General features: G+C 29.8%; 2 protein-coding genes across 3 annotated transcripts in view; one reads left to right on the forward strand and one right to left on the reverse strand.

Annotated features, from left to right (window-relative positions):
* Window positions 1–26,654, reverse strand: part of LOC111683327 (stAR-related lipid transfer protein 13) — a 177,259-nt gene that overhangs the window by 58,261 nt on the left and 92,344 nt on the right. Inside the window, exon 6 of the mRNA XM_046948999.1 lies at window positions 12,356–13,327. Coding sequence (XP_046804955.1) covers window positions 12,356–13,327 — 972 coding nt within the window. The remainder of the gene's footprint in view (window positions 1–12,355; window positions 13,328–26,654) is intronic.
* Window positions 16,257–25,757, forward strand: LOC124419445 (bromodomain-containing protein DDB_G0280777). Of its 2 annotated transcripts, XM_046949002.1 has the most exons (4): window positions 16,257–17,408; window positions 23,221–23,417; window positions 23,508–23,594; window positions 24,202–25,757. In XM_046949002.1, exons 1-4 carry the CDS (start codon window positions 16,489–16,491, stop codon window positions 25,395–25,397), a joined length of 2,400 nt encoding a protein of 799 aa, XP_046804958.1. In that variant the 5' UTR covers window positions 16,257–16,488; the 3' UTR covers window positions 25,398–25,757. The 2 variants fall into 2 exon arrangements, with proteins under 2 accessions (XP_046804958.1, XP_046804957.1); XM_046949001.1 differs by having other exon boundaries at window positions 16,267–17,408; window positions 23,221–23,594.

Genomic DNA, 26,654 nt, shown 5'->3' on the forward strand with positions numbered 1-26,654 from the left:
GACTAGACTGTAGACTTGACTGTAGACAAGACTATAGACTAGACTATAGACTAGACTGTAGACTTGACTGTAGACAAGACTATAGACTAGACTATAGACTAGACTAAAGACTAGACTAAAGACTAGACTAAAGACTAGACTGAAGACTAGACTAAAGACTAGACTATACTAGACTGAAGACTAGACTATACACTAGACTATAGACAAAACTAAATACCATACTATAGACTAGACTCTAGACTGGACTATTGACTATACAATAGACTAGAGTACAGAGTAGACAATAGACTAGACTATACTAAACTATAGACAAGACTATATATTATACTATAGACTATAGTTAACTTACATTATTAGTCTTACAACATTATCAGAAATAACTTTTCTTAAAACATTATAGAACAAAAATTATAAGTTCACACGATTTTAAGACATTTTCTGAACATTTTTCTGCCAACATTTTTCAACAAAATTATAAGTACTTCCAAAAGAATTAAATTTATCACAATTTCAAAAGTAGCACTAAATGAATTTTTTTAACTTCTGTAAAAGTGATGTTTATTGTCTTCCAAAGAAGCGAATTAAACTCGTTTTATATTGGAGTTAATCGATAAATGTGTGTAATTTATTCTATAATACAAGTTCACTTCCTAATAACTTCCAAAAAAAGAGCATAAAAATTACTTCCAGAGAATGACTTCAGATGTAGTGAATTTGGAATCAAAAGTAAAGGTACATCCCTCCTATAACAAGCCTGTGTTAAAATCATAACATCTTCAGGTCTTTTCAGTACTTTCATGAAGTAAATTTAACTTCTTTTTCACTTCTTTAGAAGTTCTTTTTTTGCTATGATGGTCTTCAGCTATGTATTACAGATTTCAGAAAGTTGCCGTATAAACATGTTACAATAAGGATCGGTCTTTAGTCCTTCGGTTATCATTTATAATCATAAATTATTTTTAAAGTTTAAAATGATTTATTTTTATAAATATAGTGAATAAATGTTTACCTGAAGTAACTGCCAAAAATGTTGGAGTTGTAATGAATGATCCAAGTCCAACATAAAAATAAAAATTAAATGAATATTAAAACAATAAAATATGTAAATGAAACAATTATAATTTACTATCCCAAAGCGTTTTAATTTTGAAAAAAAAAATGAAATGGAAAGTTTCAAGAAAGAATGTAGGAATTCAGATAAATAATAAAAGGTTTTTGTAAAGTTTGGATAAGAAACATATGGATTTTTAGATAATGTTGGAAGAACTTTTAAAAATATGTTAAAAGAATATTTTTAAAATCAACAAATTTTTGAAAAAAAAAAAAATTTATACGAAATTTGGTCTTTAAGCCCTTTTATCCAGCAACGAAAAATAACTTACTTTTCCTTCTGTGATTACAATGTGTTTCATTTTCATTTCATATCATGTGTTAAATATGCAATTGTTATTTAGTGATTTCTTTATGGTCATTTAGTTACAAACAAAGCCCCAGTTACAACATAACTGGTTGATAATGTTCGAGTTGTATATGGATCCTTTAAAGGAAAAAGTGAGTGTGGTCACGCATGCGTACGTCACTGATAATAATTATCAAATCAAAACACTTAAACTGTCGGTAAACCCACCGTTTAACTATAAAAATATGTATGTTTAAACTTTAACAAAGAAGAGGGGAAACAAAAACAGAGTCCATAATGTTACGTTGCCTTAAGGAAGAGAACTTTTGTTTTTATATTGAAACATTTTTTTTGCAATATAGTGTTTTCTGTAAATATAGGTTAGTTTATGTTTTTTTTAACAAACTGTAAATGTTCTTTTAAAACATGTTTTATGTTCGAATATGAAACATGTTTTAGTTGGTAAATGATTTTTGTTTTTTGTAATATTGTTTCATATTTTGGTGCATAATGTTTAAGCTCTTGCTGTTTTTAAAGTTTATTTAAGAACCTTCTTATTTAGGTTAAAATTCCCTAAGGTTTTTAATATTTTTCTTAACATAAAAATAACTGTTTGTTAGCGATATTAACAACATTGTGATGAAAGGAGTTATGAAGGTTATGTTTTGGTCTAAATAAGAAATTTTTGTTTATTTTTCAACAGCTTTAAGCGGATCATTAAAGTTTAATGGTTGTAAATAGCTTTTTGATTACTTTTTATTAGATCCCTAGTTAAGCTTAAAAGCTCTTTTAAAAGCAAAATAAATTGGAATTATACTCTAGGATAAATCAATTGTTTAAAAATATATTTATTAAATTCATTATCAATTGAAATTGGGCCAAACTCACTAAGTGAGTAAGTGAATTTTTGTAAACAATAATCACGTTAAAGAAAGCGAATTAAAGCGAATTATCCATATAAAGGTTAATGGTAAAAACTATAAACAAGGTTTTTTATTTGATTTTTATTTAATCAGTTCACTTTCTTAAGTACACAATAAAGACACGCAATCCGCAAACATACATTTTCAGTTTGAAAAACTACTCAATGAATTTGTTGAACACACCACCAAAATCCCGCCAATCCATCCAAGCAACAAACAACAACACGGAGTTGGTGTTATGTTCTGTTTGTAAACTAAATTTTGTCAAGTACCAGAACAAGTACATGAACAAGAACATGAACTTATTAAAAGCTTGTAAATTGTTGTTTTCTTTGTTGGCCTCGGACCAATATATATATGTTTGATGTTCCTTGTCTGTCCATCTGTTGGTATTTTCAATTTTTACAGCCATCTTCACTAAGGCCTACAAAAAAAGGGTTAGTAGTTGTTTTTACGCTTGTTTTTATTGTTGTGGATTCATTTGTTTTATCGTTGTTGTTATTGTACTGTGCTGCACGCTTTATGCATCGTAATAATGACCCAAATATTGGCAACTGCTACAGCAAAGCAACACTTTTTATGTTATACTTTATCAGTGATTCTCAATGTGTTGTGATGATATTTTGAATTCGAAAGTGTAGAAATATTTTCAATATCTATAAATCTGATCAAGAGATTTGCAAATTTTAAAACTTTCTGTATGGATCTCTCGAAATGTTGCAGACCCCTTCTCTTAAATGAAGTGAAATATATATTTAGGTATTGACGTATATGTTGGAGAATTATTAAGATACCTTCTCCGACCACACATTTGAGAACCATTTCTCCAGCAATTTATTAGTAAAACAGATGTTTTAAATGTTGGAGTGTAAATGTCTGCGTGTATGTGTGTGAAACATTTGTACGTTGGTATCGTTTAATTTGACAGTTTTAGTGGACAATTGAATTGAACAGATTGGGGACATTGCAATCATGATGATGAAATTAATTTATGTAGAATCTTCTTTAAGTCTTTAAGAAGATGTTGAAAATAAATGCAATCAAACAAGTGTCCAAACATGGGGGGAATTTGATAAATAGTGTATGAAACGTGTAAACGTTTTTGGCACACAAATTAAAAAAGAGAAAAGAGGTTTTAAGGAAAAAATAAAACATTTACAGGGTTCAATATAAATTCAATGTTCCACAATATGTTGAACTTAAATTTCTGTTCTGCACTAAATATTAAAAACCTTTAATTTTTTTAAGTCAAAGTATAAAAGGAATTGAAAAACATACGTTTGTCATCTTTTTAAACCTCAAATAAGGAACGTACAATTCTAGTTGTGGTTCAGTTCTAGTTCAGTTCTAGCTCAGTTCTAGTTCAGTTCTAGTTCAGTTCTAGTTCAGTTCTAGTTCAGTTCTAGTTCAGTTCTAGTTCAGTTCTAGTTCAGTTCTAGTTCAGTTCTAGTTCAGTTCTAGTTCAGTTCTAGTTCAGTTCTAGTTCGGTTCTAGTTCAGTTCTAGCTCAATTCTAGTTCACTTCTAAATTAGTTCTAGTTCAATTCTACTTAGTTTTTTTCGGTTCTGCTTCAGTTTTAGTTCAGTTTTAATACAGTTTTAATTAAGAAATCATAAGAAAATTATTTTGTCAATTGTTTACAAAAAAGTATCAAGATGTTTAAACATCTACAATAACCAAATTTTTCTAGAGTTTTTTAAAAACAAATTCCTCTTATATTATTCATCTTTTATACACAATGCAAAGAAAAATAACTCCCTCTATAGTAAACCTATAGATTTTTTATTTAACTTGTAAACAATAAAGATAAAATTTTATTACCTTAAATGCGGGAATATTTTATGTATAATTAATGTTTATTAGTTTAAGATTACTAAAACAAAGACAAACATTACCCACTTTTAGACTAGAGGTTGCCAACAAAAAATATTTCCTAACAACATCATATACATATCCTCTACAGCAGCAATAAGTATGAGTATGATATGCAAAACTTTAACAACGTAATGTACCTTTAACTTTGTGTTATTATATTTAATTAAATAGTAAAGAAATAATAAAAAAACAAAAAACAACATTTCAGGTCAAAAGTTTAATATCATAAACATAAAATAAATACTTACTACCAACTATGTCTAAAGAAAACAATTTAAATAGAGTTTGCAGACAAAAAGTGTAACACAGTTACAGCAAAACGTTTAGAGAAGATAAAATATAACAACAACAAAATGTTAAATTTATTTAACTGCTCATACTTCTCAATAAACATTTTTTATCTTTAAATTTTTAAGTTTTTTTTTTGTTTTTCATTCAACTTTAACAATACAGGAGGCTGTCAACACATCATTTACATGTTTAAATATCTTAGACCAAGAAACGGAAAAAAAGACAACCGGGCGGACAGACAATCCGAAAAAAATAATCATTTACAGTAGCATAACCAGCACAGTGGTGTTGATTATAAATTTGCTTGGCATATAAAAGCGAATATAATCTTTTTTAAACATTAGCTATGCTGCAATAACAAACATTAAATTGGAACAACAATCTGTTTTTGTTAAATATATGTGTACAACCAAAAACTATTAATGCAACTGAATGCATATAGCAACAACCAGCACAACACCCCTCATTTGAAATTATAAAATTTATTTAATCTAGATCTGGGCAGACAGTGTCTTTTCTTTTTTTATAGTTTAGTTTTTTAGTTTTTATTTTGGAGGGAGGATTTTTAAAATAAACAAAACGGTTTAATAAATAGTTTTAAGTTTATTTTTTTCTTTTTTTGTAATTATAGACACTCGAAAACTAAAATACGAACAGACAACAATAAATGATGCTTGAACAATAAAATATGCGGTTAAACTTTGAACTAAACCGCAGACAAACTTGAAAATGCAAAATATGGGGGAACAGAGTATTATTAGTATGTATATTTAATAAGAAAATTATATATTTATAAAGCGTATGAAAAAAAACTTTTTTGTAATAAAGCTTTTTTTTGTAAAAAAGGCTTTTTAGTTAAAGTTCTTAAAAATAAAATAAACTTAAATAGAGCTTTTTAGTGAAAAAAGTTTAAAATTAATAATAAATAAAGCTTTTTATTGAAAAGTTTTAAAAGCGTTTTACCAAAAAGGCGTTAACATACTATTTAGTAAGAAGAGCTTTAAAACACTTTTTAGTGAAAAAAACTTTAAACAACTTTACCTTAAAATATTTTAAATGAAGTTTAAAAATGAAAAAGAAGAGCTTTAAAACACTTTTTAGTGAAACGAGCTTTAAAAAACTTCGCTTTTGTTAATAAAGTTCCAGTAAAGCTTTCTAGTAAAACACAACATTAAGCTATTTAGTTGGAGAAGCTTTTTAGTGAATTATGAATTTATTGAAAAAACTTTATTATTGAAAAGTATTTTAAGATGAACAAGCTTTTTTTTGTGATCAAGTTTTTTCTGTGAATAAAATTTTTAAAAGTTTTTGATAAAAGCAATTTTAAAGGAAAAAGTTTTAATGAATTTTTTTGTTAAAAAAAGTTGTAATAAAGCTTTCTAGTAAAACACAACATAAAGCTTTTTAATTAAAAAAATTTTTAGTGATCTATTTTAAAGTAAATTTTTTTCCGTGAATAAAGTTCTTTAAAGTTTTTGGTAAAAGCTATGTTAGAGGTAATAGTTTTTATAAAATTGTTTTGTCAAAAAAACTTCCAATAAATCTTTATTTGGAAAGAAGCTTTTTAGTGAATTATAAATGTTAAACATAATTATTATGTTAAAAGCTTTTTAAAGCTAAGGAACATTTGCAAACACTAATATTTATTTTTTTATAAAAAAAGCTTAAACAGATGGTCCAATATATGCTATCCAATTCCATATCACAGCAATTAATTAAAAAAAAATTGATAAAAATAACAAATATTTGTATTTACTTGCAAAAATAATAAATTTGTTGTTATTTGAAAGCAAAATAAACAAATTTATTAACTTTTCACTCAAATTATTTAATTAATTTTCCTAGGAATACATAAACAGAAAACACAGCAATTTATTTTCCAACACAACTGGAAAAATTCTCATTTCCTTTCGGAGAAAAATCTGCATAGAAAATCTTGATTAAGTAGAACTTATATTAAGAGCGAGCGGCGGCATACAACTTTAAAGGAAGTAATTTGTAACATTCATTAAGATTTAATTCTTATTCCAGCATAAAAAATTGCCTTAAAAGATCATGATAATTGCAACATAAATTTGTGTCAATATAGAGAGAAAGAGACCCCCTTTTTTTTAAAAAAAAAGAAGGAATAAAATTATTTCGAAAATTATAGCAACACATTAACAACACTTTGTCATGACATTGTCGTTCGTTCCCAGCAACAAAAAATATATACGCTAGAAAATGCAATCTGCATGTTATTACTTTACGTAGTATACAATATTCAGATATATAGGAATACAACAAAGTTTGTTTTTTTTTCGCTCTTTCGGTTTCAGCAACAAGTTGATCTAATCTAAAAAATAATTTAATGCTGAGCAACATGTGTAGACAATATGGTATTACCACCATGAAACTTTAAAGCCACTCAGCTAACCAGCACTCCAGAAAAATTAAACCAGGCGTATGGTCGTTCAGACAGCTAGAGCAAAGTTATTTTTTTCGTAAAGCTCTCTGGCAAACAAATTTCGCAATAAGTTTTTTTGTCTCCTTTAAAGCGATATGATTAAAAACAATATTGTTTTTTTTTTTTTTGTTCAATACAGAATTTGCCAATTTAACACTTAACAACTTTTGGCATTAATGCTCTACAAAATCAAAGAAATAAAACAGTCTCATAAACAGTCTTCTCGCCTTTCGCAATAAGTAAATGTTTATAGGCCTGGCCATGTTGCAAAAGCAACAACAACAACAACAAAAAAGAGAATAAAAAGCTTGTGTCCTAAAAAAACAACAATAACACCAACATCAAAATAATATAAAAAATAAAATTATTGCACAAAAATATAAATAAATATGCCGCCACTATTAACAGGTACTTGCGACTGAGTATAAGTGACACATATGTATGTACATACGTGAATGTAAACCCCGCTTGTTGCACGCCTGTAACTTTGTAAAAGTGTGTGAAAAATATTACTAAGAAAAAAATATTTTCGCTTATAAAAACCAAAGGCACAAGAAAACCCATGCAATCCTGCAGAAGTAAGCAAACAACAACATTGATTCATGATCTGGGTAATATTTCTTACTTTTGTTAAATAAAAAAAAGTTAAAAAAAATTATGCTAAAGCTTATTGATTTTGTTTAAGAACTACCCTACCAATAGTTGTGTATGTAATATTGGTTTGTTCAAAGGTTTACTACAAGCCTTTTATCAAATAAATTCGAAAAAATACACCGAGATCACTATCAGGCCTATTGTGCTTTTAATTTCATCATTAAAGGTATTATCGTACGAAACATTGAAAAGTAATGAGTTAAAATGCTAATGAAACGATTTTTCACTACTTCTTCGTTGGCATTTCAACTTATTATTTTAACACGATGATGTCATTGGAGGCAAATTGTTCTAAGCTAGCTTAAAAATAGGGAGTTAAATAAGTACTTGCAATTTCTCTTACAAAGAAGAAAGCCAGCGAGAATATAAACCAGAGACTTCGGTTTGTTAGTGCTACTCACTGCACCACTGCTTAGCTACTTTATGGAAATAATGGTTTGTATGCAGACAGTAAGTAGTAGCCATTGAAATGTAAGTGTTTATGTAAGTACAACCCATTACCGAGTTTTGCTGGGTAGATTTCCTGAATCTAATGGAAAGAATAATAATAAATCCAAAATACTTGGATCTAATTTCCACTTAACTCAGAGTTTCGCTGTGCAATTATGAATAGCTATGCCCATAATCCTGTGTGTCTGCTTAATATACATAACTTCATACTAATCTCAGACATGCATATTTTGAGCAGGATTCTCATCAGGGTCGGGTACGTCTATGGAATTATATATAAGTTTTTAATAATAAGTCATTCTAAACTTAATATGTAATGTTCATGATAACTTTGGAACAATAACATAAGATGGTTTTCTTACAAAATGCTAGAGGATTTCCTAACTACGTTAAGATTATAAGTCATTAATACTTAAGCTATGTAATCACAGTTTTTAAATCTTACAATGTTTAAAAAAAAGGTTTAGAAACTTGTCAACTTACAATTTTTGACTTGCAACATTATGTCATTCCGATTCCCGAGAGGAACTCATTATCTGAGACCCACTCACCCGATGATGTAACGAATGTTTACACAGATGGCTCCAAAAGGAGCGATAGGGTGGGCGGTGGCTTTTACATTGAAAGATTTGGAATCAAATCAGGCCTAACCTAACTACTGTAGCATTCTACAGGCAGAGATATCTGCTATAAAACGAGCGGTAGAGTGTATGAGGTATTATCGAATATCGGTGGATATACGTATATATAGGGACAGCAAAGTATCTCTAACATGTCTCCGTTACAATGACTACTGTAGAAGTTGTCACAATGATAAGAAGAAGGAGACTATACCTCATCTCCTCTGTTATTGTCCGACATTTATTTCGGGTCTACTGTTCTGTCTTGTTTGGAGGACATATTTGGGATAAATATAAAAATTATCCTAATTTTCGGGAATCGAACCGGCTTGTTTGAATCGGGAAGTAGTGAGTAGTTTTTCATGGGAAAAGACTTCAAAGACTATTAGGGCATCACAACGGAACCGAAATACGACGGACCCAAGTGAGCCACTTAAACTTGTTTATAGTGGCTACCCTTTCTACCTAACCTAACATTATGTCTGTTCTTTAGCAAAAAAATCTTATAAATTATCAGATATTACAACTTTTAGTTATTGAACAGACATTATCAAAAATGCATCTTCTGACAACGTTTTAAAATAAAAATTGCATAACATTTTAAAAACATTTTTATGTCAACGTTATAAGAACTGACAAAAGTGTATATGTACCCCAACACTACCTAAGATCAACTAGTATTCTCCTTGACAATTTCACTTCAAAAATGATTCTAATATTGAGTATTTTCGATTTTAAACATAAGACAATATCACTGTAAGGTGTTCTGAAGTCAGTAAACTACTATAATCTTTGATTATTATATAGTCTATTATTAAAATTATTTTTTTTATCAATTTCTTGGTAACACAACTTTGTCAAATAGTATTGCATAAAAAAGTTTCTTATTACCACAGGCCAAGCGAAATGACCGAAGCGTTATTGAGACAGACAAAATAAGAAAAAAATACAAACTATAACGCTGAAAGACTTCTGACAATAAAAATTTTATAGTTTTTTTGGTTTTGTAACATGCAACAAAACTCAATATCATTTACATATATTGGCATAAATATTTAAGCCTGGATCAGCAATAAACGCTTTATAAACTTAATTTTTTATAATATATATTTTTTTATATTTCAAAACTTTTGCATATCAATTTATGAAATTGTTCATGAAATAACCATAAATTCTACTTCCAATATAGTTTTGCTTAAGACAGGAGTTGTTGGACTTTAAATAATAAACTCTTACTAGTAGGTTTGTGTTAATGCGGTTAAGACAGCAGGCTGGTTGGGTGGAGGACTGTTTGGTTGTTGACTTACTTGGCAGCAAGCCCAGCTTTTGTTAAGCGATGTTGCCTGTTATTGGCCTGTATGTTTATAAGCTTGTCTCTCGTCATGAGGTCGCTTAAAAGGTTACATGTGTTTTTATAATTTTTGTTGGTTTGTTTGTAAATTTTTGATCGTTTAAGCGTTAAATTTTTGTCTTTTTTTTAACTTGTCGTACGTTGTCGTCCTTTAAGACAAACGTGAGATCAAACATATGTTAGCACATTTGTTTTGGTACTCACCCATTCATTCTAGTGTTTATATATGTATACTAAATATATATGTAAATTTGTGTGAATAATATAATCTTTTAAGTTGTCTTATTGCTTCAACTTTAAAAGTCTTAGTTTTTATTTTATAATTTTCTAAAGTTTTATTTTATTTGCCACTTTTTATCTTTAGGTTTTCTTAAAGTTGTTATAAACCGTGTGTTGTGTGTGTCATCTAGGATTATTATGAAATTCTTTTATCACTTTTGATTTATTTGCGTATTGAATAGTTGTTGACTTATAAGGATAGAAATGTTTACGTTTCTTAAAAATATTTTCTGGGCATGATAATACAGAGCGATGTCCGATGGACTAAACACATTTTCCAACTAACGAAAAAAGCATTCAAGTATTTCGGTTTTTTGAAACGGTGTTAGACATCTGATCTTCTCACTATTTATACCACTTATATCCGATTGAAAACGGAATACAACTCCCATGTATGGGCCGGAGCTTCGAAGTCTATTTTGAAGCTACTCGACCGCGTACAAGAGAGGGCGATGGTACTTATCGGTGGCAGTAGAGTATCCAACTCTATTGATTCACTGTAGCACCGTCGCAATGTGGGGTGTACTTCACTGTTCTATCGATACTATAATGGAAGGTGTTTCCTGAAATTAGGCAACTCGTTTCCGATACCCGTATATTTTTACGTAACACGCGACAAACTTCCTGCAGAAGTGTTTACCGCCACTTTCGATTTTAAAAGGTTTAAATCAAACGTCCACAAAAACTACTTCCTCTATCCTCGCTCCCACAACCTATTTTCCAAGTTCCAGCACAATGCACTACATGAGTAGGGGCTATCCCCGGAGTGCTGGTCCAAGGACGAATAAAATGGCACAACTTGGTTTAAGTTACATTCTGCCAAACGCCTTGTCAGGTAATCGAGGTTAAAGAACAAAAATATAACCTTAACATGCCTCGATATTCACTTATATCACTAATAAATAGTCTTGCCGTCGCCGAAATATCATTTTTCTTTTCATTCGTAGGTAGATGGAAGTGTCCACAATAAGACTCATAGAGGCGACTTCAAGAACACATACCATTTTGTAGTATTTTCTAACATCGAGAAGATATTAAACAAATACCTAAAGAGCATAAACATTCTTTCGCAATTTTGTAAAATGTATATAATGAGTACAAACTATCATTTAGAAGTGACTTAAAAGTAAACATTTGGAAGATCTTCTGCTGATAAAAAGAGTTTTACGCGAAAGAGCCACTCGTAGAAGAGACTTAAACAACAAATATCAGCAAGGGACACAAAATGTAGATTCAAATTCCAGGTCATAACATTTCTTTTACAAATTTGTAAAATGTTTACAATAATCTAACAACCACACAGAAGTGACTTAAACGTATACATTTGGAAGATCTAGATTAGTTCACACTACAAATATTTTGTGTTTTTAAAATGAGGACTCCTGTCTAACTATCATCCACAAGTATTCTACAAAAATTCACAACAATTTTGTTTTAAACCTGAAGGGCTGTTGGCTATTTTGAAAAATCATTTTCATTTGATCATTTTTAAAACTAAACCCAGATAACTACACATATACAGTATTAGGAAATATAAGTTTTTAAAAATTTTTTAATGTTGAAATTTTAATAAAAATAGTCTCTCGTATGGTACCTCGAAATTCCTTTTTCAAAATTAATATCTCTATTATCTCTCAAAAACTTATATGTCTTCATTAAAACTTAAACCTTTTCAATTGTAACCCAATAATCTAAAGTCGTATTACAAATACATTTTTAAACAATATTTTATGGCAAAACATGCATTTGTTTAATAAAGACAATCGAAACAAATAAAAGAAAACCAAGTCACATAGTTCAAAGGGCAAATATATACAAAATATATAAAACAGTCAAACTTTAGTTTGAGTTTATGAGACATCCTCTTTAAATTTAAATGCAAAAAAAAAAAAACAAAATCCATAATGACTTCAATGATCTTTAAACAAAAGTCCAAAAAATAAAAATAAAAAAAGACAATAAAGTCCTTAGTTAGATCTAAGTATGCATATATGCCCAAGGTATGTGGAGAAGTTACGAACAAAAGGTAAATAAGGAAAAATCTAAAGTAAAATAATATTTACTTACATGCTTTTCTGGTCGCAAAACTATACCATTTGCTGTTGATGACGATGATGTGGATGACGTTGGCGATGAGACAGTATTGTGATCATAGTTTGTACCACCATTATTGTTGCTGTTAATACTACGATCGTGGGCACCCTTGCCATAACGACTTTGGATAACGGCTGAGGCAGCAGCGGACAATAACATTGGTGATGTTGTTGTGGACGATGATGATGGCGATGGTGATGAGCAGTAGACAACGTTTGCTGTTGGTGATGAAGAGCCTGATGAAGATGTTGTTGGTTTATCAGATGCTATTAAGTTGTCCAAATCTCTCAAGAATTTGTTTGCCCACATATTTACATCATCGGTGGCAGCTTCTGCAGCTGATTTCATTTGCAATTGTTTACGAAGGCGCTTAAGTGTTGACGATGATGCTGCTGCAGTTGATGACACAGAAGATGCCTCTACTTCTGCATCTTCTGTCAGACTTGATGATAATGGTAATGACGATGATGTTGTTGAATCATCTTGTTGGTGTTGTTTGTTTTCTTGTTGCAAACAGATCAACGATGTATTTGTCGGCTTCTTTTGATTATTTTTATTTTTATTTGCTACTGCTGTCTGCTGCTGCTGTTGTTGTTTATCATTGTTATTGCCATTTTCATTTTCTATAGTTGTCATTTTAGCTCTAGAGGGTAATTTGTTGCTGCCACTGTTTATGGCACTGGTCGTAGTAGTCGAGTTTAAGGCTGCTGTACAACCACTACAACTAGCACTGTCAAAGCCACTATCAGATTCTGTAGACCGAGATAATTCATCATTTGAGACAGCTGCTTTTATTGTGTCTACAATTTGATTGTCCAAAGTATTTCTAACACTATCGACAGTCAACTGTTGTCTTTGTTCTCCATTCTCTTCTGGCATTTGGGGCGATTGCAGTTGATGTTTTTGTCGCGCCTTATGTAATTCAAAAACTTCATTGATTTCGTGCTGAAATAAGAAAATATATAATAAGGAATAAGTTTATAAAATGAATAAACATAGTAGAAGAATATTTAAGTTTTAAAGTTCTTGATCATTTATCTCACTATAAATATTTACACTTGATCCTAGACTATTTAAAAACGATTGCAATCTAAGCGTTCTATAGGAATTACTTAATACAGTTCCATCACTCCTGACTTTGAAAACTTTAAGATATAATTTTCTATAAATAATATTTCTTTTTTAATGTATTACAAAAACAAAAATTTTTCTTCTTTACAAATCATCATATTTCCATATCACGTTTCAGGAAATGGTGTGATATTCATTCAAAAGAAGTCCTTCTACTTCATTTTAAAAACATTAACTTCAACATTGTTCCATTTCTTTTTTTCATTTGATTTTTTTCTTCTCTTAACACTAACAATAAAAACTGCACAAATGACAATAAATTAGCTCTCACATGACATTGGACAAATGATGTTTTCTTTGCCTCTGCACCCACTAACTCTTTACTAATCCTACTTCTTATCATCATACTTTAGTTTTGCACAATATGGTTTAACTAACTAAATGCTGGGGAACAAATAAACAAACAAACAAAGAAATAAAAAAAAAGAAACTCACTACTTTAACTGAAGTTTTTTAACGCATTAGTTGACTTTAGTTAAGATCCTGCTACATCCATCAAAAGATAAAGCCGCTTAAGCTGCACGATCTTTTTTCTTTACTCTTTTCATTTTTTGCTTTTTTTTTTTTTTGCTTTATACTTAATGTTGAGACATTTTGTGAAGAGTAAACATGGTAGCAATGAGAATTTTTTCTTCTTATTTTTCGACCATTGCCTTGTCTCTAAATAAAGGCATTTAAAGTGTTTTGGGAAAAGAAACAGACAGACGGACAGACAGACAGACAGACAGACAGACAGACAGACATAGAGACTAGGATCTGAGTGTGTAGGAGGAAGTGCTAAGGTTTTTCTTAAGCTACTGATTGCATAATTATTATAGACATAGATGAATGTAAATGAAAATGTGGAAAAATGTTTTTCCATTTAAATAGAAATTAAGGAATTATAGTTTATTAGAGAGGCTTTTGCAGTTGGGACAATTATATTAGAAGCATGAGTGAGAATTTATTTTTTTTTTTTCGTGACTTGAAAAAGGGTAAATTTATTTCTGAGTTATTCAGAGCAAATATGAAAAATTGTTCCCTTTTGCGTGTCTTAGTTATAGGAGAAGGATAGAGGGACAGAACGAAGACAGGGTAGAAATTTCAAATATATCTTCTATGTAATTGTCCATCTTTAGGGACTTAACGTCTCCAGAAACTTAAAACAGCTAATTTTTGGAGATATCTGATCTATCCAATATTCGACTTAAATTTGTAGCCTTATCTCCTATCACTATAATTTGCAATTTCTTTCTTTTCTTCTCCGTATTTATCAGTATAGTTCTGTTATCATACTCATTGGATCGTGTCAGATAGAGAGTTTTGAATATTGCCAATCGATAGATATTCCATTGAATTTTTGAGTTCTAAATGTAACTTTTTTGAACTTTCCCTAATGGCGAGAGTTCTATTCTGGAAACAAAACTTTTAGTTGATAAAATTGTCACCAAATTAAAACTTTTTTCATTAGGATCGTTTCGATCCTACACACAAAGAAAAAACATGGTTGTGATAACCATATACTAAGAGCATATTATGGTTAAAATTATGATTGTAGTTTTTATAAGTTTGGTTATTGTCACAATTTTAAAATATCATATTATGATTAAACACAATTGGAAATATTTTATTATAATATTTTTTTATTTACCATAATATTGTTTGTTATACATGACTATATTATGATTCAATGTGATCAAAATGTTGTTAAAAAATATGTATCGAAATCAAATTTATTTCGAAATCAAATTTATTTTAACGTAACATAATATGTTTTCATTGTTAACATTTTTTAGTTATTGTAAAAATAATTTTTTTTCAGTGAATCATACTCAAATTTATAATTGCCATAAACATGAAAATGATTAAAGTAACAATTATATTGTTTAAATTGAATTAAAATAACAATTATATGTTCTTGATAACAATATACTGTTACAGTGAACATAGTTTAGTTTTAGTAACCATGTCGAACTATGGTTTTCCTCTGCGTGTAAATATTGATGTTAAAATATTAGGAAACATTTTAAATATGACCTTTTACCCCGATATAGCTAAAAAAAGATTTCTATTTATAATATTCTTTATAAATATCATATAACAAACATCATTCTTTTATAAAAAATTATTATTACACATAACTAAAACAATAATACAAATGTGACATGGTGACATGATTGATGTAGTAATTCTATGCAAAACAATGTACAACATACGAATGCAATCTTCTTAATAACTTAAAATGTGTGAGTAAAAATACTAGAAACCATGTTCCTTATAAGCAACATTGTATATGAAATAATAAAAAAACATTTTATAATAAATATTTTTTGCCACAAATAATGAATGTAACAACCAGTAACAAACGCAATTTTTTAATTTCACGCGCCGACAACCAAACCAAACATATGGGCCAGTAACTAATACAATAGAGTCATATATATACACAAATATTCCTATAACCCAATATTAACTACTGACCACCAAAAGAGAGTTTGAAGCCCCAAAGGAATCTTATGTTATATAAATATTATAGAAACAACAACTGAAATCTTAAGAAAAGCTACTGATGCTAGAAAAGGAAACTAAAGAAAAAAAAAATAAAATTGTAGAATTTGAAATGTAGAATCACCTTTAAGGCATTATGGGTGGTCAGTTAGATGAAGTTGGGTGAAAAAAATATGAAAAATTGCTATAAAAGCGGCATAAATTTCGCAAACAACTTTCAGTTTCAAACGAAAATTGCACAACGAAAGAGAACGTGATACCGCGTTAGTAGAAAACAATTTTATAAAAGATCATTGAAAAGAGCAAAAAAAAAAAAAAACTATAACAAAGTTACTTCTTTTTTTGGGGGGGCTAAAGCAGCTTAAGCTGCGAACAAAGCATTCCACATTATTTTTACTTTGGTTTAGTGTTTATGTGAGAGGATCTTAAGAAAGACCACAAACATCTTTAGGAGTAGCTTACAGAATTGAGAACTTAACAAGACCAACATGAAGATCACGCTTGCTGTGTTATTTTTGGCTGGACTAACAATTTATTGTAAATGTGCTGCGGTATTATCTTTACCACCATCACTTATCGCTCATGCGGCATCCTTGGACGAGAGACTAAAAACTCTAAAACCTTTTGCGTTGGCTAAAGACAATGAGACCCAACAACAACATCAGCAGCAGCAACAGCAATTGTCCGCCAATGAAGATGAAGAATCGAATGAGGCAGTGTTGGCAGCAGATTTATATACAAATTTTAAGAATTTGTGGCATAACAACAACGATCTAAGTTTAAATTTACAAAAACGTGAGCGTAATACCTTTGATGATGATATCGTCGATGTTGCAGCAATGCAACAACTACAGCGACAAAAACCCATAGCAACAATTAACAAAAACAACCAAAATCAAAATGGCCTTAAGCCACACGACAACTACGACAATGTTGGTCATAATAAAAATGGCAACAACAACAATCATAATAATAATAATAAAAATGAAAATAACATTTCAAAATCGTCTTTGGCATCATCTTCTTTGCCATTGTCGTTGTCTAGCGCCGCCACAAATATGAATGAAGCCACAAATTTGAATTTTAATTTACCTTCACACAAGTTTACCTCTGTCGAAGTATACGATGACGACAACGGCGAATGGTTGTCCCCCAGCCCTCAAACGATTGACGATATTTTTGTCTCGCCACCTCATCTTCATAATCATCAGTACATAAAAGAACCTTCAATACCACAACTTAAACGCAGAGAATTAGAAAATATGCCCTTAGCCAATGCCGCTGCTGTAGAAGATTCAACAATTTTGAATAGATTCCTAAAGCCATCGAAATATTGGTCCAGACAATGTCCATTGGAAAATGAAAATAATTGCCTGCAGGAATATTATGGTACTCTTATTGCTGACAGGTGAGTTGCACATGCAGATACAAACAATCGTAATCATAAAGTTTTTAAAGGCCTAAAAGTGTGAGTATGTTTGTCTTTCGGGCACGTAACACCAAGAGATGTAAGGAAATCGAAAAATAAAATGAGAATAAAAACTTGGTTAATTGTACGACCAATACAAGAATTCATAAACAACAATATAAAGATAAAATTTAACAGAGTTGGAAAGGAGTGAAATCGGAACTATCGACTAGAGAATAGTCTTACCTATAGTTTACACTATAGTTTATTCTAAACTGCATTTCAAAATACATACATAAATCGAGAATATAGACTAGTATATTGTGGAGACTATAGACCAAAATATAATCAAGACAATCAGGCCGTTTTCCCCATTTACAGATTAAGCCATTGTCAAAAAAATAACTGTCGAGGCTTTACTACAGACTTTAGAATATAGTTCAGACAATTCACTAGACTATAGTGGAAACTATATTCGAAACAATATAGTGATCTTAAATCGGGACTGCAGATTAAACTATAGAATAGACTATAGTCGAAACAGCAAACTAGACTATTGTCTAGATAATAGTCCATAGTCTAAAGTCGAAACTATTGCCTAGACTTTAAGCAAGACATTAGTCGAGAATATAAAGTAGACAAATATACTTTATAGTAGGATATGTTAAGTGGACTATAGTCTATACTATAGACTTAACTGTACATGAGATTATATTCAAAATGAAATACCATACATGATATGATAAACTGGTCTATAGTCACAAGAGTCTACGGTCGAGAATGCACCGACCATAAACCAGATTTCAAGAATATGAAATAAACTAAATAAGTATTAAGGTTTATTGTTGCAATTCTGACAATTGTTTAATATTCACTTCAACATTGAACTAATTCCTTTACAATTCTGTTCACAACACATAAAGCGGCACCCTTACAGGGAGCTGTGTTAAAGAAAAAGTAATTTTATTGAAAATATACATCAAATTTGACATACAAGTTGGTCAGTAGTCGTAGTAGTATTGTTTTTTTGTTACACTCTTGACTCATTTGACTTGATTTTTTTATTTTGGGGTCTTCTTCTGTGCAACATGCTGTTAAACTTCAAGGTTGCAGTGAAAGTGTTTGCCGCCTCTGAAGATAAAGATGATGATGATGACGACAATGATGCACCATCGTAATTTTCATTTAAGCGGCATTATAAAATATTACTTACTGTTGCTGTTATTAGTGGTGGTGCAATCGTTGTTGTTGTTGCTGTTGCTACCGATGTATGTTGTCTTTTTTGTTGCATGTAGTTGATTTTGTTATTAAGCTTTATAGCTAATCTTGAGTTTTGTTTTAAAGTTAAAGTTTTTGGTGTTTTATGCGCCTCAAGTGTCTTAAAAATGTGACCGTTGTTGGGTCTTCTTAAAGTGTTTTTGTAGTATTTTTGTTGGAGTTGTTGTATTTTTGGCATAAAGAGTTAATGACACTATTTAGTTTTGGTTTCAGTTTTAAGTTTTTATTTTTTCTCTTGTGCAGTATGTGTGTGCAGAATTTAAAATGTCATATAAGTATGTAACACATGCTCAGAGTATATTTAAACATACTTACAGCATTTACAAAATGTTGTTCAAAAGAAAGTGAAATTTTACTTAATGTGGTTGGCATAAATTTCTAAATGAATTTACGAAAAAAAATTATAATAAACATGAAAATTGTGACAAAGATCTCTCAAGGTCTTTTAAAAGTATTTGGGCTTTGAGATGTATTTTTAAATTTGGGGTTACTAGACTATAAACTAGACTATAGACCAGACTATAAACTAGACTATAGACTAGACTATAGACTAGACTGTAGACTAGACTATAGACTAGACTATAGACTAGAATGTAGACAAGACTATAGACTAGACTAGACTATAGACTAGACTATAGAATAGACTAGACTATAGACTAGACTATAGACTAGACTATTGACTAGACTATAGACTAGGCTATAGACTAGACTATACTATAGACTAGATTATAGACTAGACTATAGACTAGACTGTAGACTAGACTATAGACTAGACTATAGACTAGATTATAGACTAGATTATAGACTAGACTATAGACTAGACTATAAACTAGACTATAGACTAGACTATAAACTAGACTATAGACTAGACCATAAACTAGACTATAGACTAGACTATAGACTAGACTATAGACTAGACTATAGACTAGACTATAGACTATAGACTAGACTATAGACTAGACTATAGACTAGACTATAGACTAGACTATAGACTAGACTATAGACTAGACTATAGACTAGACTATAGACTAGACTATAGACTAGACTATAGACTAGACTATAGACTAGACTATAGACTAGACTATAGACTAGACTATAGACTAGACTATAGACTAGACTATAGACTAGACTATAGACTAGACTATAGACTAGACTATAGACTAGAATACTGACGTAACTATAGACATTACCATAGTCAGACTATAGGTTAAACTATATTCCAGTCAAAAGAACCGATAATGTTTTTATTCTATAGTCAAGAAATTATAAAACCAGCTAGTTGAGACTGTAAACTATAGATTAGGATCGAGTCACTAAAAAATATTTAATTCGAAACATTGCAAAAACTTTAAAAGAAACAAATTTGACTATTTTTCTTAATTAATTTAACTCTAATCAATAATTGACAGTTACTTCATTTGTATGCTTTTATCAAATAATCTGATTAACATTTTTCAAAATTTACCACCCATAATATTCTCACTAGTTATCTTTAATAATAAAAAAATTAACTTTAAGATAAGAGATGACAAAAAAAATCCAAAAAACAGAACATGTCCAATTTAAAAATTAACAATACATTAATCACTTTCTTTAAAAAAAAATAAACAGCAAGAAATTTGAGACTTACATTAAAAAGCCACAAACTGAATGCTTAAAGAAAAGAATTGCTAAAAAAATGTTTGGACTTAATAAAACGACAAGTAAATCCCATTAATGGCAGGGAGTTTTGACTTAAGCAAAAAAAAAAAAATCCGTAGAGAAAATGAATAATAACCCAAAGAATTGGAGAGAGAAAGAAAAGCTCTGTAAATTTAAATAACAAACACAAAATATTATGAATAATTGAACAAACGAGTAAAATGTATTAAATATGGACTACTGGTTTATTTCCTTATTCAAAAACTGCAACCAAATCAAACTTCAAAAAAATAAAGATAAAAATTTCACTTTTTTGGTTGCTGCTGCAGCAGTTTTGTTGTTTTGAGTTGGTTGCATTTGTTTGCATATGACGAACAATTGGCACATTATCGCTCATTGTAATCGAGGCGGTAGATTACGGTCATAATGAGGACGGGTGGACGCCAAGGAAATGCCACCAGCAATGACGTTAACTTTTTCCATAACAAAACTCCTATCATGTCTGAGTTTATACATAATTTTTTTTAATATGTTTTAATATATTATTTATTATTAATAATTTTCGTCTGTAAAAACTTTTTTTGCGCAAAAATTAAGGCGTAATACATTTTTGTATTAATATTTTCTTTTTTTTAATTTTAATAATATTAATAAATATGTATGTATGTATAGTAAATGGGGTTGTTTATTTTATTAAATTTAAGATTTATTTCATTGCTGCCATGGTTGTTCATTCACTTTTTCTCGTATGTGTAACAGAAGTACTTTTTTTTGAAGGAAAATTGTTTTTGATTTGTTATGGTTTAATAAATAAAAAAAAAATAAAAATTATGATATTGGTTTATGATATTTCAATTAAAGCGTCTGTCTGTGTTGCATATGTACGTTAATGAAAAGAAAACATTTCATTGTAAAACAATTTTCAATGCTCAGTTTATGGCTCATATCAGGGTAATTTTAAATGAAAGTGAAGCCAAAAATTATGGCTTTTCGATATATATATTTTTTGGTTGGTATTGATAATATAAGATTATCATTCAATTTGTAACGCCTTTAAATATTAATGTGAAAAATTATTTTTCAATTTTAGAGCAGGAAATTTAAAAATATACCTATTTCATTTGTAAATGATTGGTTTAGTGGTCTTTTTTTATAGTTTTTTATGCATAAAAATGCATGAAATTTAATTAGTATAATTTTGTTGTGTAATAGTGTAATAATATTGTAGTAAAATTTAAATCAAGGTTTTTAACCTCTTTAATAAGTATATAAGTTTGGGATGTCATTCGGATTATCTATAGCTGACAAATAAGTTATACTAAGAACTTTTAAGCTTGCTTAAGTATAGATATAGATAAATCTTGTACAACTATTATATCATCGAATAAACAGGTTTTTATAAGATATATTCAGAAGCACCATATACAGACTTAAAAACATGTAGGTAATCATCCCTGATGACATTGCATGTTCTATGATTGTAACAATAGAAATTTGAGAAGAATATAAAGTGATTAGCTGTAGTTGCAGTATATTAGTTCAAACTTCATTGTATATGTCCACTAAAGACTCTATGAAAGGTGTGCACAACATGATCAATAGAGGATATTTTACTTAAGATCTGATTTTTCATACATATACATAACATTCGAAAAATCTAACTCGTCCAGGCGAGATAATAATATAGCATTGTACTAAATCCGAAATTGTGGACCACATCATAGTCGAGACGCTATAGGTAAAACCAGACTATATTCAACTCTATCTTTCCACCTACCTCTCTACATATTTATCTATCCCTCTATCTATCTATCTATCTATCTATCTATCTATCTATCTATCTATCTATCTATCTATCTATCTATCTATCTATCTATCCATCTATCCATCCATCTATCTATCTATCTATCTATCTATCTATCTATCTATCTATCTATCTATCTATCTATCTATCTATCTATCTATCTATCTATCTATCTATCTATCTATCTATCTATCTATCTATCTATCTATCTATCTATCTATCTATTAAATGATCAAGAGTACATTTCAGAAGTTAACTAAAGTGTGGACTTAAATTCCGCAAATATATTTACATATTTTGGACTTTAAATGTTGCCAACTAGCAAACACAGTTGCATAATAGGCTTTTAATACTACAAAGTCATGTAACATGTTCACTTTTAATATTTCAATTAGTTACGAATGACTCGACTAAAACTTTGCACTGCCCATTTTTTAAAATAATTGTTTTTCTTTAACTAAATTTCCAATTAAACTTTAACCTCAAAAATTATTAATACCATTAATTTGAATTTTCAAAACTTTTAAATTGTTTTCATTTTTTTTTTTTACTTTTGACACACCTTTTTGATTACTTGGGAATCGAGACTAAAACCTACACATAAAAATGCATATAGGGACAAACTTTTAAGCTCACATTAACTAACATTTAATATACTCACATACAAGTGTTGAAACATATGAATATCAAGTAACATACATAAACATAGTGTAACTTTTGTAAAGTCATATATAAAGGTGTCAATACAAAACACAAATTTAATTCTTAAAACTTACGCACCCATTTATCACAACAACAACAAAAAAAACATAAAGAAGACTACGACGAAGAAGTAAAATGTAATTGGAGACCCTAAACATTTACCAACAATCAAGAAAGTTCCATAACTAAGCAACCCACGCAGAGCATGAAAACAAAATAAAATAAAAGACAATCCTTAAATTAAAGTACAAGTGTTTTTCTGATTCCAAAACTTACTAAACATGTACAACTCCTCGACTAGTAATTTAAAACCTTTAATAGGTTTTTAGATATTTTTTTATAAATAAACTATGCAACATAAATTTTAATAAATCTTTTAATTTTCAGAAATAATGCTTTACTAAAACATTTACAAAGCGGACAAAACAACCACCCATTTGCAACTGAAGCTGGGAAAACTTCATCCCATAATAATTACTATAACAACAAAGTAAATGTAGAGGATGACATTATCTTACTATTGACGGCAGAACAAAATTTAATACAATTTTTAAGTTGGGCTCTGAATGAACTCTATTCATATGGTAAGTTTTCAAATATAACGGATAATGGAGCTGACTCTTATCATCCGGGTATGTATATGTGGAAGAAATTAAATCTATCTGGTCGCCTAGAACCACCACTGCTAGTTGATGAACCCCGGTATGTGATTGTACGACGAGAATATGATCAGAGTGATGATGAAAATGATTATAAGAGAGGTGAGTGATAAATGTTGTGATGAAATTATGATTTTTATTATTATTTCAGTTAAAAGTTTTATAATATTTAATAAAACTTCTTTGTACAAAAAAAGTTGCACAAAAAGCTGTGCTATATAACTGAAATCATTTTAAATTAATTAATCGTATATACAATTGTGTAACAACTAAATAACTTTAAATTTTGCAGAAGCTTTAAGAAAGTTTTTTAAAACCTTAAAAAAAACTGTTTCAAAGCCTTTCAAGAACTTTTATAAACTATTTTGCTTCTTTACATCTCATAACAAGATACAAGAATCTCGTAGTTGTTTTACATAAATTATATCTTTTAAATCAATGTAAAGCTATGTAAATGCTTTTTCATGTACAAATTGCAAAAAGCTTTCAAAAGCTGTATTACATTTATAAATGCAAAGCTTTCTGTTATTCGCATCAATTTTGCTTTCTATCTAAATGTTTTACATGTAAAAAATAATTAAAATTCTCCGATTTATTGTCATATACATTTCAAATAATTTGCAGTTTAAACGTATTTTATTGTTCTACTATTTAGTCTCTAACACTTCAATTTTATTGTCATTTTTTATGTTTTGACCAACTTTGACAGGTTTAAATTATGGTGAAGATCCATTTATACCGCCTAGAGGACGTAAACATAATTTACCAGATCTAGATTCATTGTTGCATCGTTATGAGACATTTGTGCCGAATCGTGGACGACGTGATAAAATCAAAGACATTTTTAAATATGATGATCTCTTCTATCCAAATCGTGGCAAAAGACAAATGACTACTGCAGTCAATGACAACGGCGGCGTTATAGATGAAAGAAACGCGGACGACAATGACATCGAAACTATTGAGGCAGGTAATGAACGACATGAAATGCAACAACATCCTTTGTTGTCAAATGAACTGATGGAATATATAGAAAATTTAATGGCGAAAATGAAGAGAAAATTACAGCCAGATACCGATGACAACAACAACAAAAATGATGATGAAAAACTTGCAAATAGTTTTGATGAAATGTTCAACAGAAATGAGCCGACAACAAGAATGTCAACCACATTTCAACAAGCATCACCAGCAGCAGCATCAGCAAGAGTAGTAGCAAATTCAGCATCACCATCATTATTGAAAAAACGTTTTAAATCAATGATCAATATTTTACACAATCGTAAACAACAGCAGCAGCGTCATCATCAACAACCAAATCATTACTACAACAACAACAATAACAGACGTCAATGGTGGAAAAGATATACGAAAAAAGCTAAAACATCTACTACACGACCAACAAATAACAATGTTAGACCAACAATGCCAACAATACGATCGCCTACATTGGATACAAATAGATTACAGACAACTTTAAGATCAATGTCACCTTTACAACAACTAACACAAATATATCAAGAAAAACATCAGCAACAACAACAACCAGACCTTTCTCCACCTTATATGAAACTAGCTAGTAAATTTATGTGGCAGCAACAACAAAACTTATTGAAATCATTAGCTCAACAATTTGATCCTTTGTCTTGGCATAAATTACAATTGTTGCTACAACAACAACAGCAGCAGCAACAATATCAACATCACCATCATCAACCATTATTGACAATGCGACATCCACGTTTGACAGCCTTGCAACACTTGCCCGCAATACAACAGTACCAACAACCCCAAATGCAACGCCTGGCAACGCCTCAAGAGACACAATTAAAGTATTCATACGATCAACTAGATAATGATATAACTAATGATCTTGATAATTTCTATAATAAGGATATAGATTAAACTAAACGAAACGAGACTAATCAAAAAGACTATGGAAACTAACAACTAAACTATATAGCCAATGATATACTATTTATATGTTTAAAGATTTTTGTCAAATGATAAGATATTTTTTGATTTTCTTTAGAAATGGCACTCATTGTTAAAGTTAATTAAGTTGAAGATAGAAATGTTTTAATTTAGTTGAATGAGAATTTGATGGTTTTGGATATTGTGTTGTTATTTAATTATTTTTTTTATAAATTTATTTAGTGTATATGTGTATATAATTAATAAGTAAAAATATTGATATTAAAAATAATAAATATAAAATAATAAAGTTTATGAAGCAAACTGATTTAAAAGAAATCAACAAAAATTAAAAACTTTTTTGTTTTAAATTAGTAGATCATTTATAAAATACAAAATTTAATATAAGACCATAATAGGTTTTAGTCCTTACAACTGAAATATTTAAAATCGGGAGTAGGTATAGACTAGTCTAGGTCATAGACTTATCAATAGTTGAGGTCAAGACGAGGCACGGATCCACGGGGGGAAGGGAAATTTACCACCCAACCGTAAATTTTTCATACAAAATATGCAAATAAGTAATAAAAGAAAATAAGTGAAAAAATCAAAAGTTCTCCCCCAAACACTCGAGCTGGATCCGCGGCTGGTCAAGACTATAGATAATCAATGGTCAAGAAATTAGTTTAAACTATAGTCGAGAGTCTAAAGTTTCGACTATAAACTATAAATTGGTCTAAAGAACCTTTGCCCAAAGGGAAATTCATACTCCCCCTAGTGACCCTTTAAAAACTGATAGATGACTGGGTTTTAAACGAAACGGAATTCTCAAATATCAAATATCCCCACAATATCGAGCATTTTCTGCCTATTAGTGCATTGTATGGTTAGACACACATATATCGGAACATATGGGCTACCCACGCTACAGCTCATGTAGAAGCTGTTTAAAGGAAGAAAAAGAGGAATCGGTACAGCACCTACTTTGTGACAGCCTTACTGCTCAATCTTTGTAGAACTCTTTTCCATGATCTGGACTGTCTCAGAGATGCAGCAAACAAGATTGGTTTTATCCGAAAAATATCGGCTGGTTTTCACGGAAACCGCAAGAACCAAATAGTCAATGAAATTGGTAGCACAATGGGCCACTAGGTCACCGAGTGAACGAGCTACCCACGTAACACAGCCTACATTGGTCTAGACTCTAGAGTATTGACTATAGTTTAGACTCTAGGCCATAAATAGGTC

The sequence above is a fragment of the Lucilia cuprina genome, chromosome 4 (genome assembly GCF_022045245.1).
Source record: "Lucilia cuprina isolate Lc7/37 chromosome 4, ASM2204524v1, whole genome shotgun sequence".
Lineage (NCBI taxonomy): Eukaryota > Metazoa > Arthropoda > Insecta > Diptera > Calliphoridae > Lucilia > Lucilia cuprina.

Excerpts from the sequence above, each read along its gene's own strand:
- LOC124419445 (XM_046949001.1), top strand. The coding sequence starts at position 16,489 with ATGAAGATCACGCTTGCTGTGTTATTTTTGGCTGGACTAACAATTTAT. Across the intron at positions 17,409-23,220 it reads GGTACTCTTATTGCTGACAG|AAATAATGCTTTACTAAAAC; the intron begins GTGAGTTGCACA and ends TTTAATTTTCAG. Across the intron at positions 23,595-24,201 it reads TGAAAATGATTATAAGAGAG|GTTTAAATTATGGTGAAGAT; the intron begins GTGAGTGATAAA and ends CAACTTTGACAG.